The sequence below is a fragment of the Colias croceus genome, chromosome 8, assembly GCF_905220415.1.
Source record: "Colias croceus chromosome 8, ilColCroc2.1".
NCBI classification, from domain to species: domain Eukaryota; kingdom Metazoa; phylum Arthropoda; class Insecta; order Lepidoptera; family Pieridae; genus Colias; species Colias croceus.
In genome coordinates this window covers 3,368,861-3,385,180 of record NC_059544.1, presented here as the reverse complement: position 1 = coordinate 3,385,180, position 16,320 = coordinate 3,368,861, and the positions used below count along the sequence as shown (strand labels likewise).

The window sequence follows — 16,320 nt, the reverse complement described above, 5'->3', positions numbered from 1 at the left end:
ATTTATCGATTATAGTTGTTTATTTTGTATCTGTCGCTTAAATTCAATCTTTACAACCTTACTTTTTTAATCAACGTATGGCAACTCGTAAAATCTGTGTCAAGGTAAAATGTCAAATGTGATTTGTGAATTGTACATCTCTTTGACAGATCGACTATAAATTGAAAAAAATAACTGTTTGATAAAAAAGTACATGAAAGCAATCGTTAATAATTGCTTGTTACTTTTATAACGTTATTCCAATTCAAATTAATGTCGAAAATAAAATATTAGCGATCTGCTTAAAAGATAATCTAGTAAACAAAATAATATGATGTTACTTCGGACGCTCCTTGGGGGTCTAGTGTCAACTGTGTAAAAATTTTATTCTGTTGTGTGGATTTCCTAAAATGTATACAATAATAAAATCAAGTGATTTTAACCGATCGTGGTTATAATATTAATATAATGAGTGACAAGATCAACAGAGAATACTTCGCCCCAGGCGCCGCAGCCTTCAATTATAATGTGGTAAGTGATTCTGAATACATTAATACATGGCCAGACTAAGGTTTATCAGAGTCGGATGCATTATATTTAACCTTGTTTCAAAAGTCTTTAAATGTCCAATTAACATTGCTCATTCCTTTTTAAATATAGGTACTTAAAATATGAATATACATAGGTACATAAGACATACAGCACTCATTATATACACTCATCATATTACTAAATTAATATTAAATGCAATAAAGGAAACTGTTTTCACACAGTACAATTTTTTTCCATCCAGAATCTTTTTGATGTAGGTACTTACTACATAGTTAATATTTAATTTCATGTTATATATATTTTTGAATCATAATAAATTCATACTTCTAAAACAGTTTTACTTAAATATATCAAAGAGAACAAAGCATGAACTAAGTTGTTATACAACTTGTTGACACTAAGAAGACAACAACCTTAATTGTTTTTTTTAACATAGGTACCTCATTGTTAAATTAATAACTACAGGGAGAGTAATTGATTTACAATATCTTGAAATAGCCACATTTCCTGATGTGGACAATACAATTTCACCAGATCATGAAATTGAATGTTTCAATGATTTGCCGATCCACATTTGGCTGAATCATATAAATATGGTGTACAAAATGTTCGCTTTTAGTTGCGAACATCAAGTGATAATTTTTGATACCAATGATATTTTTTCTTATCATTTATCTAGCTAATCCATATCATGATGTGGCCACTAGACGGTCAAACAATACATGTGGTTCATGAAGTTTCCAAATCTATAATATCCCCTGTAATCTGACTTTTCTATAAAACTTGATTACCTGTTTTTTTACAATATTTACATTGAACATGCATGATTGAATTAATTTTACGGAGTAGTAAAAACTCAAAACTGTAAAGGGCTATGCAGCACTCTATAATCTGACAAATTCAATACTCTGCCGACAGTACCCTAAAAAATGTGTGTTGAAATAGTATGGATATACAGTATACAAACATTGATGAAAAATGACAGTAAAAAAAGCATTCTATAAACTTATTTCAACTAAGCTATTGGTACTGTCCATTATTGCTGAATGTCTTAAATAAAATGGTTAAAAATGTAAAGGTCCATAGTCCATACAATTGAAGATGCCACTTGTCAGTATTAAACATTAAGAGTCAGTATAACAAAAGATTGACATAGTACAAATACTAAAGTATAATAATATAACCCTTGATAGCGCAGTATCTCAAATAAGTTAGACCTTCATTGGTTTATCAGGATAGTATAAGAAAAATAATTTAAAAAAATTGGAATTTTCCATATAGCTCAATATTGTAGACATTGATGGAAAGTGGTCCTTGTTGAGTTGTAATTTTTGGTTTTTATAGAATTATAAATAAAATACTTTAACCCAAAGGTACATAACACTGAAATGTTTACAGCAGCACAATAAACTGTTTAAAATAAAATAAACAAAACACTGAAATAGTTAGTAGAAGAAATTCAATTTCTGGGGTGGTATTATGGTCTGGTCAAGTATTGAAGCGTCCTTACGGTATGGTGAAAGACAAATGTTCGAATCCCGTCTTATGATTATGCACTTTCAATGTGAATTCAAATATATAGGAATTCATTACTGTGGATTAAAGAGCAAGAGAGCATCAAATCTATAATATTAAAAATGGGCCTGCGATTTCTACATTACAAAGAAAAACCTATTTTGCCTAATCCACGTAATTAAATTTTGCGCTTAGAGTGCAAAATCGACAACGATTCCGTATTCGAACGCGGGAAGTTAAAAAAACATCCATTGTTCCCCATTTTCTATTTTATCAACAGTTCACTCCAATGAACAATAAGTGTCTCGGTCTCACGTAAACAATGCGATGTGGGGCAGCCAGGCATCTGACACAATTTAATTTGTGCGAAATAATCATTCTATCAATTATCATGTATTAACTAATTGTTTTTTTTTTACTCTCACGTTTCTACAAAGCGCCAAATAAGAAACTTATGTATAGCTCTAAATACAAATTTGTTCATTGTTGTCGGCCTAAACTTGCCTGTTACGTAAATACAACAAATTAGCTGTAAGACAATAATGCTAGTGCCCACTCGGATTTGGGAATCGAGAGTGTATTTTATCCACGACTTCATTTGCATTGATTGTTGTTTGAAACTGGTTGTGTTATGCATACTGCAGAGGTTGCAAGGTACAAAATATATTATTTAATCGAAACCGAAATCGAATTCCAAATTCTAATTAATATTACGTGGGTATCGGTTTTGTATTATTAATTAATATTATATCTACCTCCTTACAACCTTGACATTTTTGTGGTACCTACGCTATGAAAAAAAAATTGCTAGGTAACTCATATTTCAGGGTTATTGAATTGGAATGCGTTACAATGTTTTAGTTCGCATTAAACGCGAATGAAAAAAAAATAACATTTGGGGTGATGCTTTGCAACATATTATAACAGCTATCCATATATTTTAGGCGCATTTTCTTACGAGTTTCGAAGGTTGCATGTTCCAAGGCAAAATTATTGGTTTTATAGGGTACCAGGAGCGGGGTGGCACTTGCGTGAGATCGCTTATTTCTATAACCGTATAACGTGATGTTTCGTAACTACAGAATCAGTCTTTGATGCGATGCCTGCCTACTGTTTGAATTAATCATGCTACATTTAATTTTACATGGTTGAAGCGAGCTGAGAAGGTCGTATTTATCAAGCGTCATAGAATTAACTCAAAATAACTTTGTTATAGGTCTCTGATCTTTTTATAATTAATTAATTAATTAAATACTTCCTATATTTTATTAAAATAAATCGATACAATCGTACACAAAATTGTGATAATGATTGGAGAATTTAACGGCTTTTCACTGCAATGGAATAAAATTATTTGGTTACAAATAACCATTGTATGAAAATCGAAATTGATAATTTTATAGACTTCATAATATTGTATGTAAAGTAAGCTATTAAAAATGTCTCACTAACAGAAAATGAAAGTATTAAGTAACTAATGAAAACCGTGCGTGCACACGATATTTGTTATTAGGCACTGTTTTATGTGAGCTTTGTAGCTTTAGACGCAATTCAAAGACTTGACTTGACTCTATCATCTGGAATTATATCTGTCTCTGTAATTCTATAACTAAAGATTGTTACTTCAGCATGAAATGTAGATGAGGATAAAACATATTTGCTGGTGTTTATTGACCATTATAAATAAATTTCAGTATCTTCAGTATGAATAACTGCCTAATGCCCATGTATTGCCTGCTATGCCTCACAAAAAAATATAGAATTTCAATTCTTGAAATGATTTGACTATAATTGAAAACTTTTTAAATGTTTGGCATTCAATCAGTATTTAATTAATAATAATATTTCTTTGTCTGCTAGCTTCTATTTGAAATACTAGTCCTGCAGGCTACAACCCATTGCGTCGTATTGTACGGTTGTACCGAGTCGCTTTGCCTCACTAGTGTAGGGACAACGGCTTAGCAGTTAGCTATTATTATCAAAGATAACGTATTCGAAAGTAGTATGATGTATACATAAAGTAATCGATTTTATTATCGAACCAATTCGTCACGTACGTTTATACAAATCGATTCGTTTAAAAAATTTCGTAAGAAATTACTCTAATGTGAGTTAGTGTCGAATGCTATTATGTTACGTTATCAATCCGATACTTGAGCATGACTAGCTAAATTAGGTTTTATTGTGTTCCTATATTGGGTAGGCACTAGGCAATTTAAGTTTAATAGATCTTTTTTAGGGTTCCGTAGCCAAAATGGCAAAAACGGAACCCTTATAGTTTCGTCATGTCCGTCTGTCCGTCTGTCCGTCTGTCCGTCTGTCACAGCCGATTTACTCGGAAACTATAAGTACTACAGTGATGAAATTTGATGGGAATATGTGTTGTATGAACCGCTACAAAAATATGACACTAAATAGTAAAAAAAAGAATTGGGGGTGGGGCCCCCCATACATGTAACTGAGGGATGAAATTTTTTTTTTCGATGTACATACCCGTGTGGGGTATCAATGGAAAGGTCTTTTAAAATGATATAAAGTTTTCTAAAAAACATTTTTCTTAAAGTGAACGGTTTTTGAGATATCAGCTCTCAAAGTCGTAAAAAGTATGTCCCCCCCCCTCTATTTTTATAACTACGGGGTATAAAATTCTAAAAAAAATAGAGGTGATGCATGCTAATTAACTCTTTCAACGATTTTTGGTTTGATCAAAGTATCTCTTATAGTTTTTGAGATAGGTTGATTTAACTGTAATTTATTATATTTGCTGCTACGGAACCCTTTGTGCGCGAGCCCGACTCGCACTTGGCCGGTTTTTTTTCAATTACATTTCAAATATCTGCCTAGATCAAGCAATACAATTATAAACGTTTTAAAATTGTATGGACCATCTTTTGCTAAATTTATGTATAATTCACATAGCTTTCTCTTTTATGTCATTAATTTGTATGCTTCATAATTTTAATGATTAAAGCTCATACGTTTAGGTAATACTATAACGTATTATGTAAATTATCTTCGTCTCGGAAAGTGAAGAAAGACAACAATGAATGTGATAATAGTGGTAAAAAAAAATAATATTTCTCTTTATTTCTTATACAAAGGATCTCCCTCCCGCGTTAAAATAAGCCATGCTCTCCAGTCAATTTTAGCACATATAGCCAAAGTTGGGATCGTTTATCAATAGTTACATGTTTTGTGTACACACGTTTAAATAATGACGAAACATGCAATGCTAAGAAAATATGTTGGTATACTTATAACTCATTTCTCACAATTATTACAATTGTAACAAGTTATTGATATACAAATTGACGATATTCCAAACATTAACAAATTACACAAATTATTTGTGTGAGAATTCATGTAACCATTCGATTTATAGTGTCGCTTTTGCAACGTACTTACCTATGTATGTGATTGTTAAATTTGACCCGGTATAGACTATAGACTCGTGTCGTAAGATTACAGATAATATGGCATAAATATAGTTGTTCCACAATCTTTTTATCAGCTTTCAAGATATAGGTGGATGGAGTGTAGGTATAACTACCTACTATATGTGGGCATGGTGAAAATAGTATGCTAACTTATTCACTGATTTTAATTTATGTATTATACATTTGTTATTGATTTAAGCAAAATAGCACCGTACTTGTTGCAACCTTAAATCTGTCAATCTCAAAAACAAACTTGATACAGAAAAAGAGTGTAAGCTAGGAAATTTTTAGCAGACATTCAATTAACGTCAATGAAAAAATACAGACTATAAAAACAATTCTAAACCTATGTGGTAATATTATAACAAATTAACCTACTCCTATTTCCTTGTAGCGTAATGTAGGAATAACTTATTGCTTATGACCTTGAGGTGACATTACATGTCAAAGGTATATACAGCCTGAAGGGTAGGACACGAAATAGATTGTCAAATAGATAGTGTAGTTATTGAAATTATTTGTACATGAATTAGTTAAAATTGTGGAATTTTTATTTTTATATTTTTTCGTGATACCTATCGATGACGAATATCTTTTTAAATCCGTTACATTTATCTGACCCGACCTGATCGCTATCAACTAGATCTGTCTAACTAGGTCATCCATTGGCAAAAAAATATTTAATTCTTTATAGTTTTGTTATTTCAACAAATCTAAATATGTATTATATACAATATGCGAAGCTCTAAATTATATCTTTATAATATAAGAAGCTGTTGATGCGGTTATAGACTTCCCATTATTCAAAGAACCACTTAAAATTGTATGGTTTTACCACAAACGATTTTCAGTACATTGACGTACCTATGTTTGAGGCAACACTAACTACATCCTCATTAGGTTTTCAATAGGCATTTTTAAGTGTCATTAAATCTAGTGGCCTAGTTTCTAGTGGTGGGCCTGGAAACGGGCATCTGCTGGGCGGGACACGCGGTAGAGTCGTAACCGTTCCCGCAGTTCCGTCCAAAGCAGCGCGATGGAACAGAGTGGGGTTTTAGTCGGTAAAAATCCGACATAACCACGGCTCCATCCCCGGGAGCCGGGGGTATCTAAGAAGATTTCCCCACTTTAAAAAAATAAAGTGTCATTAAATTAATAATTTACCATAATAATAACCTATGTAGATACATTTATGATTAGTCTCAGACTTGGTTATAATAATTTTCATAAATTGATAGTATTTAAAATAACAGGTGGCCTGTTAGGTAAGCAGAGAAAGTTACTAATAACTAGCTGCCTCTGGTAGAGGCAGCGTATTAGGAACTTTTGTAATTTCATACAAATTATAAGCACGCAGTATGAATAACTGAATGGCCTGCTCTGGGCATTTTATATGTAATTTCTTTGTTATAAGAGTAGGAATATAGATACTAAGTAACGACCAGACAAATAACTGACTGCGATTCTCTAATGGCTCGTTTGTTGCTTTTGGATTATAAGGTTTTGTTATATTTATGGCTACTTTGTTTAACGACATTGTATAATGTCGGTTATATAACTTCACTGTTTTATTTCCTGCTTACACGTTTTCAAAGTATGATTATGTTTACAAAAAAGTAGCTGGGTTAAGAATATATAAAAGCGAAATGTGCATAAATCATAAACTATTTTGTCAGCTTTCCAATCAATACGTTTCCGTCAGATATCCGGATGAACATGTTCTATGCATTTATCAGAATGAGCGAAATTGGATTTCTAAACGGTAACCCGCATTTCCTCGTCACGCCAGTTGCGTCGCCTCTGCGACCTGACGAGCGACATCGCGACTTTTGCCATCATATTATACCGACTAGTTATTCGTTATTTCAATTATCCAATATGCCTTTATTATAAGTAAGCTGGCAACTAGCAAATGGAAATGGAACTACCAAATGTAACTTCTTATTTCTTACCACATGTCCGTCAACACAAATTCTAGCTATATTTTCGTAAAATATATTATGAATATAAATTTATAAAGAATAGAAAAAATTCGATCACGAGGCGGGACTCGAACCCGCATCCTTTCGCGCCATTCCGGGGCGGATGCCTGACCAACTCAGCTACTAAGGGACACACCGCGCGCCATCTATTGTGCGCGGTGTGTCCCTTAGACACATAAAACTGAAAGAATAGAATAAATTAGATCGCTCTGGCAGGTCACGAGTAGCTGAGTTGGTCAGGCATCCGCCCCATGAATGGCGCGAAAGGATGCGGGTTCGAGTCCCGCCTCGTGATCGAATTTTTTCTATTCTTTATAAATTTATATCTATATATAGCATTTGAATGCCATAAAACCTAAAATATCAATTTCAACATATATTATGAATTTTTAATACTACATTACAAATTTCAAAAAAAAATGAATTAGTTAAGTATTTTGTATTTTTTTTTTCATAATTCTAAACCATAATAACATCTGATAAAGTCTCAAAAGCATATAATGATAGTTTATTTTGACGATTTTGTTGACGAGTCGTAAATAAATTAATGCTAGTAGGTCATTTGAGAAGTCACATACGTCTATCATCTTTACTGATCTTTTAAGTCTGTGGACAAGTAGGTAACCAGCCTACCTCGGTCTCGCCTTTTAGATTAAAAGATTCAACAAAGTTTCCCTTGGAGACTAACTCACAACATGTATTTCCGAACTTATACATTGAAGTTTAAAAACCTTAAAGTCTTTCGAACAATTTTATTGGAAAATCTATTTGCGTTATTGTACTTGCATAACTATTTTATACAGTACTATCTATAAGAAGTGTCCTAGGATCAGTACTTACTTAAAAGTACCTAAGTAATATTTATTGAAAGTTCCATACCTTGTTACGACATTTGCACTTAGTTTGTAATTATTAGCTAATTTTCATCTATAATTTAGAAAAATTGCACCTTGCGTAAAGTCTGTACTTATCGCTGTATGTTCGAAAATAATTTTAGCATCGATATGGAATGTAATTATTATCTAAAAGGCCATCGCGCAGAAACAAGTTCTGTACCGTGACATCACATTTTGGTCCCGTTAGTTTGGCCAGGTGGGAATTCCTCTGACGTCAGCATTATTTTTATTAATTACTTTTGAGTTGTCTATTAAATGATCAAGGTATATATTATATTTATTTAAAATGATGTAGGTAAGTAACATTGTTTTTGCTTGTGCTGTTTAGCTCAATGTGTACAGTTCAAATATTTATACTTGCGTTAAAAAAATCAAAGCCTTCATATTTTCGCGTGGCCGACCTCGGAATTAATACGCTCGTAGATTTGTGCCTATTCCACCCACAGATTGCATCAACTTGAAAACATTTGTGAAGGCGGTGCAGGTTTCAAAAAACTTGTCCGCAATTATAAATGTATTTAAAGACCTAAGTCAGTTGTAATGACTTAATAATATAACTCGGCATTGGATGGACAATAGACACGCAAGTCTTACCAAATAACTGCTGCCTACTTCCTCCTTATTTTATACAACTATAAAAATGAAATATCTAGAAAGTTAGATTTTACATAAATACGTGAAGTAATTTGCATTAGTTGATTAATCAATTAATTTATGACATTAAATTGAAATAACAATAAGAGAAGAAATAACAATATGTTATTCCTAAACACAAAGAATAAACATTTATGTCGTCCGGTTGTAAATTTTAATCTTTTTAACGTTCTCAAGTTGGTGCACTGTGAGACGAAACCTATTCTTACTCCATTAGATCTTTTGGACTTAACTTGTTTAATACTCGAATGAAGAGGTTCTTGAACCACACTAACTATAAGCACTCCTCATTGTCTGGTTATCGGTCGCGTGGCTGCTATATTATATTGAGTTAGCGACCCGACCTCCTCGTTTCGTGACACAACGTGATACTAGGTGCGGAGTGTGGGCGTGTCGGTTTGCATGGCAAAAGCTGCACATGCTTTCAGTTAGACATAATGGGAATGTTTAGTTAGGACATAGTGTCTTGGACAGTATCAATATTAATTGCAGCCATTAGCGTTATAAACGCGAAAGTTAGTAAGAATAGAGTTATGTTTGTTACTTTTTCACGAAAAACAGCTGATCAGATCTGTATGGAATTTGGCACAGAAATAAATGTTTGTCTGCATTGGCTTCAGATCACACTTCTGGCTTTATAATGTTGACTAAACTGCTATCCTATACTGCGTTTATTGTTAGGATTGTGGAGTAGGTACGTGTCTCCACTCTCCAGTTAATCTGGGAACGAACTGCGACAATGAGGAGGAAGCAACCTTACAAATGACGCCCTTTGTAGCAACGTTTTTGAGACCTCTCACACTCCTGTCTTTCCTGCTTTCCGGTCGTCTAGTCAGTAATAATACCTTCTTCTGAAGGTATTAAACTACTAGCATATGTCCAATATTTTTTGTTTTCCTTTGTACATTATGTGTCTAACAGAAGTCAGTCAATCCACTTTTATTAGATGAGTTAAAAATCTAAATTATGTTAAACTAGGTTTCAGCCCGCGGCTTCGCCCGCGCAGTCAAGAAAAACCCGCATAGTTCCCGTTCCCGTGGGATTTCAGGGATTGCGTCATTTTCCCGGGATAAAAAGTACACTGAGAAAAATTTTCTTTAGCAAAGTACCAATTTAGCTCGGTTAAAAATTATTCTGCTGCATTCAATTAAGACATATTTAAAATATGCATTAAAGCTTTGCTAGTATTATACAAGCAAGTATTGCTAAATATTCTTGGCTATTATTAACAAAGTACTTATTTATTTCAAAATTACCGACTCGGTCAATATTACCTTTACCGAATTAGGTTCAAAATAGACAAGCTTACGTTATTATTTAATGATAAGCAAGTTATTTAATTTTAGACTTAACCATAGTTGGCTACTATTTACACAGAGTTCGGTTAAAAATAAACAAGCTTACATAATGATTGAATGACAAGTAAATCATTTAAATTTAGACATAATATTATTTGGCTAAAATTAAATAACTTTCTATGATGCATATAACCGTGTTTCTTACTTAAAAACAAACAAGTAACTTATCTATTGGGAGATAAGCACAGCTCGGCAATTAACAATGGAGCGAATACTATTTTTGACCGAGTAACTTGATAAAAATGAAACAAGGAATTGGCTGCGTAGCCCGCAAAGTCAGCCATTTCTATCAAATCATAGTCGAGTGACAAACGTGTCTGTTGAAGCGCCGCCTCAGCACCTACAAGGCAGATTCAAATTTACATTAAAAACTTTTCATCATCATTTTGAATTTTAATCAAACTATTATAGAAGAGCAAGATGCAGAAGACAAACTATTAGGGCTCAAAAACAGCCATGGACAACCGTAGAACTAAAGTGGCAAGACTCTACAGAGACGAAGCTAATTGCTGCAAAATAGTTAACTAAAGCTCCAATACCTCAATACAATGAATATGCGGCTCTTAAAAAACCCAAAGGATATCTTCTGGTGAGTTCAATTTTTTTGAATTTTTTGTCTGCTTTAGTTTAATTACTTTTGTATAATATTTACTTAGGTTTTTTTTATTTTTTACAGCTAGAAATAGATTGTGAAAACCACAGAACAGTGAAAACCAAAGGACAATACATATATCACTGAAAGCTTCCCCACAATCAAGCCAAAAATATTTGAATTAGTAAGTTACTTCTGATCAAGCAAGATATTGTCATATACTTATTACTTTATTAAATACCTATTACTTTAGTAAATTACATTAGGTAGGATATAGTTCCCATATAATATGTAAAGAGCTTATTGTACTTTAATTTTTTTTTGGTGCAAAAAATGTTTAAGTTTTAGCATTTATGATCATTTTCCCGACGACGAATGTGAATTATGTTTCAATGAGAATAAATTCAAATGTTTAATATAACGGTTTTACTTGTTGGGTTGTAATAAAATTATTAGATCAAAAAGATTACTTATTCTCCTAACTTATTCTATAGTTTTTGCCTAAACTTTTGACTTATCAAATACATATAAGTACAATATTTAGATGTAGTAACTTGCTTACATTACCATAATGGTTGTTTGTTTTTATGTAAACAAACCTAAACCACTTTCATTATAGAACAAACTCCAACATCGCGAAATAAAATCAGCTGTTCCGTAGATTTTGGCAGAGTAGATAATTCCACTTTTGTATATGAAACAGCTGATATTTCTTTTACGATGTTGGATTTGGCTTTGGATTAGGTATAGACCTAATTAAAGTTGTTCAGGTTCGTAGTGTGAGTCATTCCTTAAAAGTTTACTCATGATTTATATTTAACCCTGTTATTGTGAAAATTAAAACACAAAATAGTTATTGTTTCTTGACATTGTGAATTGTGTACTATTTTTAAAAGTAGTAGTATCTAAGTGTAAGTAGTATGTTACTTGAAATGATTGTATCGTGTACTGAATAAAGCTAATTTCATTAATGTGCATAATTTTCTTTCAGTTTCTTATAAGTTTTTGGTGTGTCGGTAAAATGAGTGTTATTTTCCTACATGAACGTTTCATTTGCTTTTTTTCCGACATGCCAAAATTTTGCCCCCTGCAAGGATAATGGTACAAATGACAACATATCGAACTAGGTAAATATTTTCAGTATGAGCTGACTTCACATTGCATACAGGGTGTAACAGAAAGGGGTTACACATCTAAGCAGGGCGTGATGTACCTACTGATGAAACTGAACAATTTTCCCAAAGAACATAAGGTCAAAAGATGAAAATAATGGAGAGGTTTAATTTTTTTTTCATCTTTCGACCCATTTTCCTTGGAAAACGTTGTTCAGTTTCATCAGTGCATCACGCCCTGTTCGGATGTGTATATCCCCTTTCTGTTACACCTTGTATAGGTTTTACAAACATTCACAGGTCAGCTTATACTGAAAATATATAGCTTAATATGTGTCGTTTGAATTAGTACTTGCAACAAAGTATTTTAGCTATGGTTACCTAATAAACCCGCCTAAGAATACAAAGTAACTTTGCTAAATATACCAATCTTAATTGACTAGAAAGAACAGAGTATATTTAGTTATAGTTAACCAATGAACACGATTGACAGTACCCAGTAACTTGGCTACGTATACAAATTTTCAATTGAGTAGAAGTAACAAAGTAGATTGGCTGTCCCTACCCAATAAATATGATTAACATTATCGTGTTACTTAGCTAGTTTTACGCAACAACTTTGCTAAAAACAACAGAGCACGTTGGGTATTGTTAACAGAGTAACGCGATTCACTATAGTAAGTAGGTAAGTTATATTTACTGAGTGAATAGGTTAAAAGCAACAAACCTTTAATACGTATTTTTTGACCAGCTTAGTGGGTTTATATTACCAACATACGTTAACAAAGTTGACTTGTATAATTTTAGCCACAAACTTTGCAGGCTCCCTCCGAAGCAAGTTACTCGGTTGTAAATAGCAGCAACTTGTTTATTTATAGCCGTCACGTTTTTTCAGTGTAGCCTATGTCCTTTCTCGGGTATCAAAATATCTCTATACCAAATTTGCATAAAGCAAATTGGTGCAGTAGTTAAGGCGTGATTGAGTAACAGACAGACAGACAGAGTTACTTTCGCATTTATAATATTAGTATGGATTATAGTTACCTATAATAGCCACTAGAATCAATAACATTAATTAATCTGTGCAATTTCACTGAAGAGTCATGTGAACATACACAAACGATTCTATTTCTACATTTTGCTCATAAATCGTTTCCTTTTCTACCGAATTTCATGATGCATTTTTTATATTACCTACTCTACAACCAAGAATATTAACAATAGTTAACTGCGAGTAAGATATACTAGGTACGAAATGGATCAATTAATGAAAGACGTTCGAACGTTCAACCGTCCAGTAGTAACAGTAATTGCATAATCTCTTAACGTATCTCGATCTATCGATGTTATCACGCGCTCGCGTAGATGCTCTCGATGAAGTCGAAACGATTTTATCACATGGCTCACGAATACTTGTTATAGCACTGACAAGATTGCTACGGTTTCGTCACAGAGGGCCAATATGAAAAGTGAAAACGGTGTAAAAATCTGTCAATGAAATAAAAAATCCTAAAAGCCTAATACAGAGTGAAGGAAAATTTTGGAAAAGGGAAATTGAAATTGAATGAAAATGTTTAAGAATCTCGTTGACAATATATTAAACAAGAAATAACTAAATATAGGTACAGATTGTGTGAATAACATTTTCATAAGTTTTTCATACGCGGCGTCTTGGTTTGTCATTAAATATCGTACTATGTATATTTATCTTAAATTATCTTAATATTAATTCCGTATTTAGTACGTAACCAAGATGCAAGTGGTAAACATCACCGATTGCTAACAGATCAAACGCCTAGATCTAGAACGTTCCATTTTTCTTATCTAGATTATCTGTAGCTCGTAACTTGAACTTGAGTGGCGTAACCAATATGCATCGAGGTGTATTTTATGTAGCGGTTTTTAATATGATATCCGATGTAATTCGATTCATTGTTTCATTATTGCGTTGTTACCTCGGTATTATTTGTTTTGCGGTAGCAGATGAATACTTCCTTCATCTTATTGTTTTAATACCTACGCTTATTTAATCCGCTTTGCGAAACTGAATTACAGCAGCCGTTCATTTGGATTTCACAGCATTTATCAATAATCATATTCTCTACACATGCAATGCAACGTAAGCTATATTTCTTGTATAACAAAGGTTTGCTTAAGAGTCTTTTGAATAAATTACATTCGTCTAAACGACTGAGGAAAAGTTATTGCAAATCACGCCTGCATAACCATTGTTTCCTGTACGCCTCGAACGATGCATTTACGATATTGCGAATAAATTCATTCAAAGATAAATAAATGCCTTGTTTTCTATACATATACAGCAATTAAATGGAAAATCCTATCACACTTGTGGTTCTTGTATTGCGGGATTAGTTGGCGTTATCGATATTAATGATGCCATAAGTTGTTTTACATCCTGTCGAAGCTCAGCTTATTACTCGGAAGAACAAACAGCTATACAGACCGGTAACTATAAACACTTAATTGAAATCTTTAATGGTGTACGGTGTACTTTCGACAGAGAATAAATCAGAAATAAATATGGTATAGATTGAAAGAAAACAGGATCAAATGTTGTTTGAAAGTTCAGTAATTGTATAAATATACCTCTATATACAACGATAGGTAGGTACGGCAGCTGTCAAATATTCAGTAACCTATATATTCGCTGGAAGGTTGTCTGCTTGTACACACCCAGCAAACGACAAACCCTCGTTGAACACGCAAAACAAACCACTCTAATAGGTACAAATGTAGGTCAAACTGCGAGACTTGGTGTTTGTTACAATATCATATAAACTTAGTTTAGAATTCGTCGAAGTAACTAGCGAATTAGCGATTCAATTATAATTCCAACTTATGATGATATGATCGCTTCACGCTTGATTACCAAGACTTAAATATGTATAAGATTTAAATTTTGAATTCTTTATTCATTTTATAAAAAAAAAAACTTTTCTAGAACTTGAGGAACTGAAGATTTTTTAAATGGTAACAAAACACGAACGACGTCGGCGACGGCTAATTTATTTAAAGTAATATTTCCTTATTTTTCATCTTCCTTGAGGCCGTTAAAATGTGTTCTATAATCTATAGTAATATAATGTTATTCATGCTCCGATTAATTTTTGAACGTTCGTCAATAGAAAATCAAATAATTTAATTTAATTTTCAAATCCACCAAATGCACTATCATTTTAATTTTTAATAATAAGCAATGCAAGCAAAATCTTAGTCATATACTACATAATTACATATTACAAATTTAACAATGACATGCAGAAATTATAGAAATTAATAAAGGAAGAGAAATTGTCTGACTGCACATCTTAACGTATCAAAACTTGAAATTGGTTATAGTTCAAAATAATTTCGTTCTGGTCTAATACTAAACGGATCGGTTGAAACTTGAAAGTCTGCACTACGTTTTGCGGTTCTAGACATTGCAGTGTTACGTTTGAACTTGTGAAATATTATGTATTTGGAGCGAAGATGAAAATAATACGTTTTGAAATTGGTAATCAATCGAAATATCGTATTTTGAATTGGTACTTCTCATAAATTGCGCTGTCATTTGCATAGATTTATATAAGTCAAGAGAATTACTTAAGTTATACCTAAGTGTACTTAGGTATAGATGCGAATAGTGATTTTGTTTCACTGTCTTCTGCAATATTTTTCAATTTTACTTTAACTAGGTTTAACTATAATAATTTTGAAAGAAAAATGATTCCCATTGAAAATAGACAGTAACTAATCAGGGACCGTATTTATTATCAAAATCATGAGAACTTTCATTATTCATTATCGTTCTACAGCCGAATGTAATTCAATTTAACGACGTGCACACGAGTGAACACAATTCTTCACGAGGCTCCGCTAACTCAGAGAGATAAATCTGATGTTATCGCTGGTGACATTATATCAGAATTCATTGGCCAACTCATTGTCTTTGAATCGGCTTAATCAATTTGTATGCATTTATCACTTTCTGATCTCACTTTCTATAATTTTATTAACAGCTTGTTATGAAATATTGTTTCTCATTTCGTGGCATTGATTTTTGAAGTTTTTTTTAATACTCTTTAAGGTAGATATTAAGCGTAGGAATTTCTAACGCCTACGAATTTTTACTCTCAAGAAAACGAGTCATTGTTTGGTGTGCAATTTGCATAACACACGCCCACATAAACACTTATTAACCATGTACGGCGTTTAAGTCCGCCTTTCGAATTAACTAAAT

At 32.6% G+C, this 16,320-nt stretch overlaps 1 protein-coding gene and 1 long non-coding RNA gene across 2 annotated transcripts in view; both read left to right on the top strand.

Moving 5' to 3' along the window:
• The first annotated feature begins 104 nt into the window (after positions 1–104).
• Positions 105–16,320, top strand: part of LOC123693654 — a 78,028-nt gene continuing 61,812 nt past the window's right edge. The window contains exon 1 of the mRNA XM_045638840.1: positions 105–510. Within this exon, the coding sequence (XP_045494796.1) occupies positions 448–510 (63 nt within the window). The 5' untranslated portion in view covers positions 105–447. The remainder of the gene's footprint in view (positions 511–16,320) is intronic.
• LOC123693498 lies at positions 10,102–11,936 on the top strand. The gene is made up of 2 exons (XR_006751693.1): positions 10,102–10,962; positions 11,050–11,936. It is a non-coding gene; the product is annotated as an uncharacterized LOC123693498 (long non-coding RNA).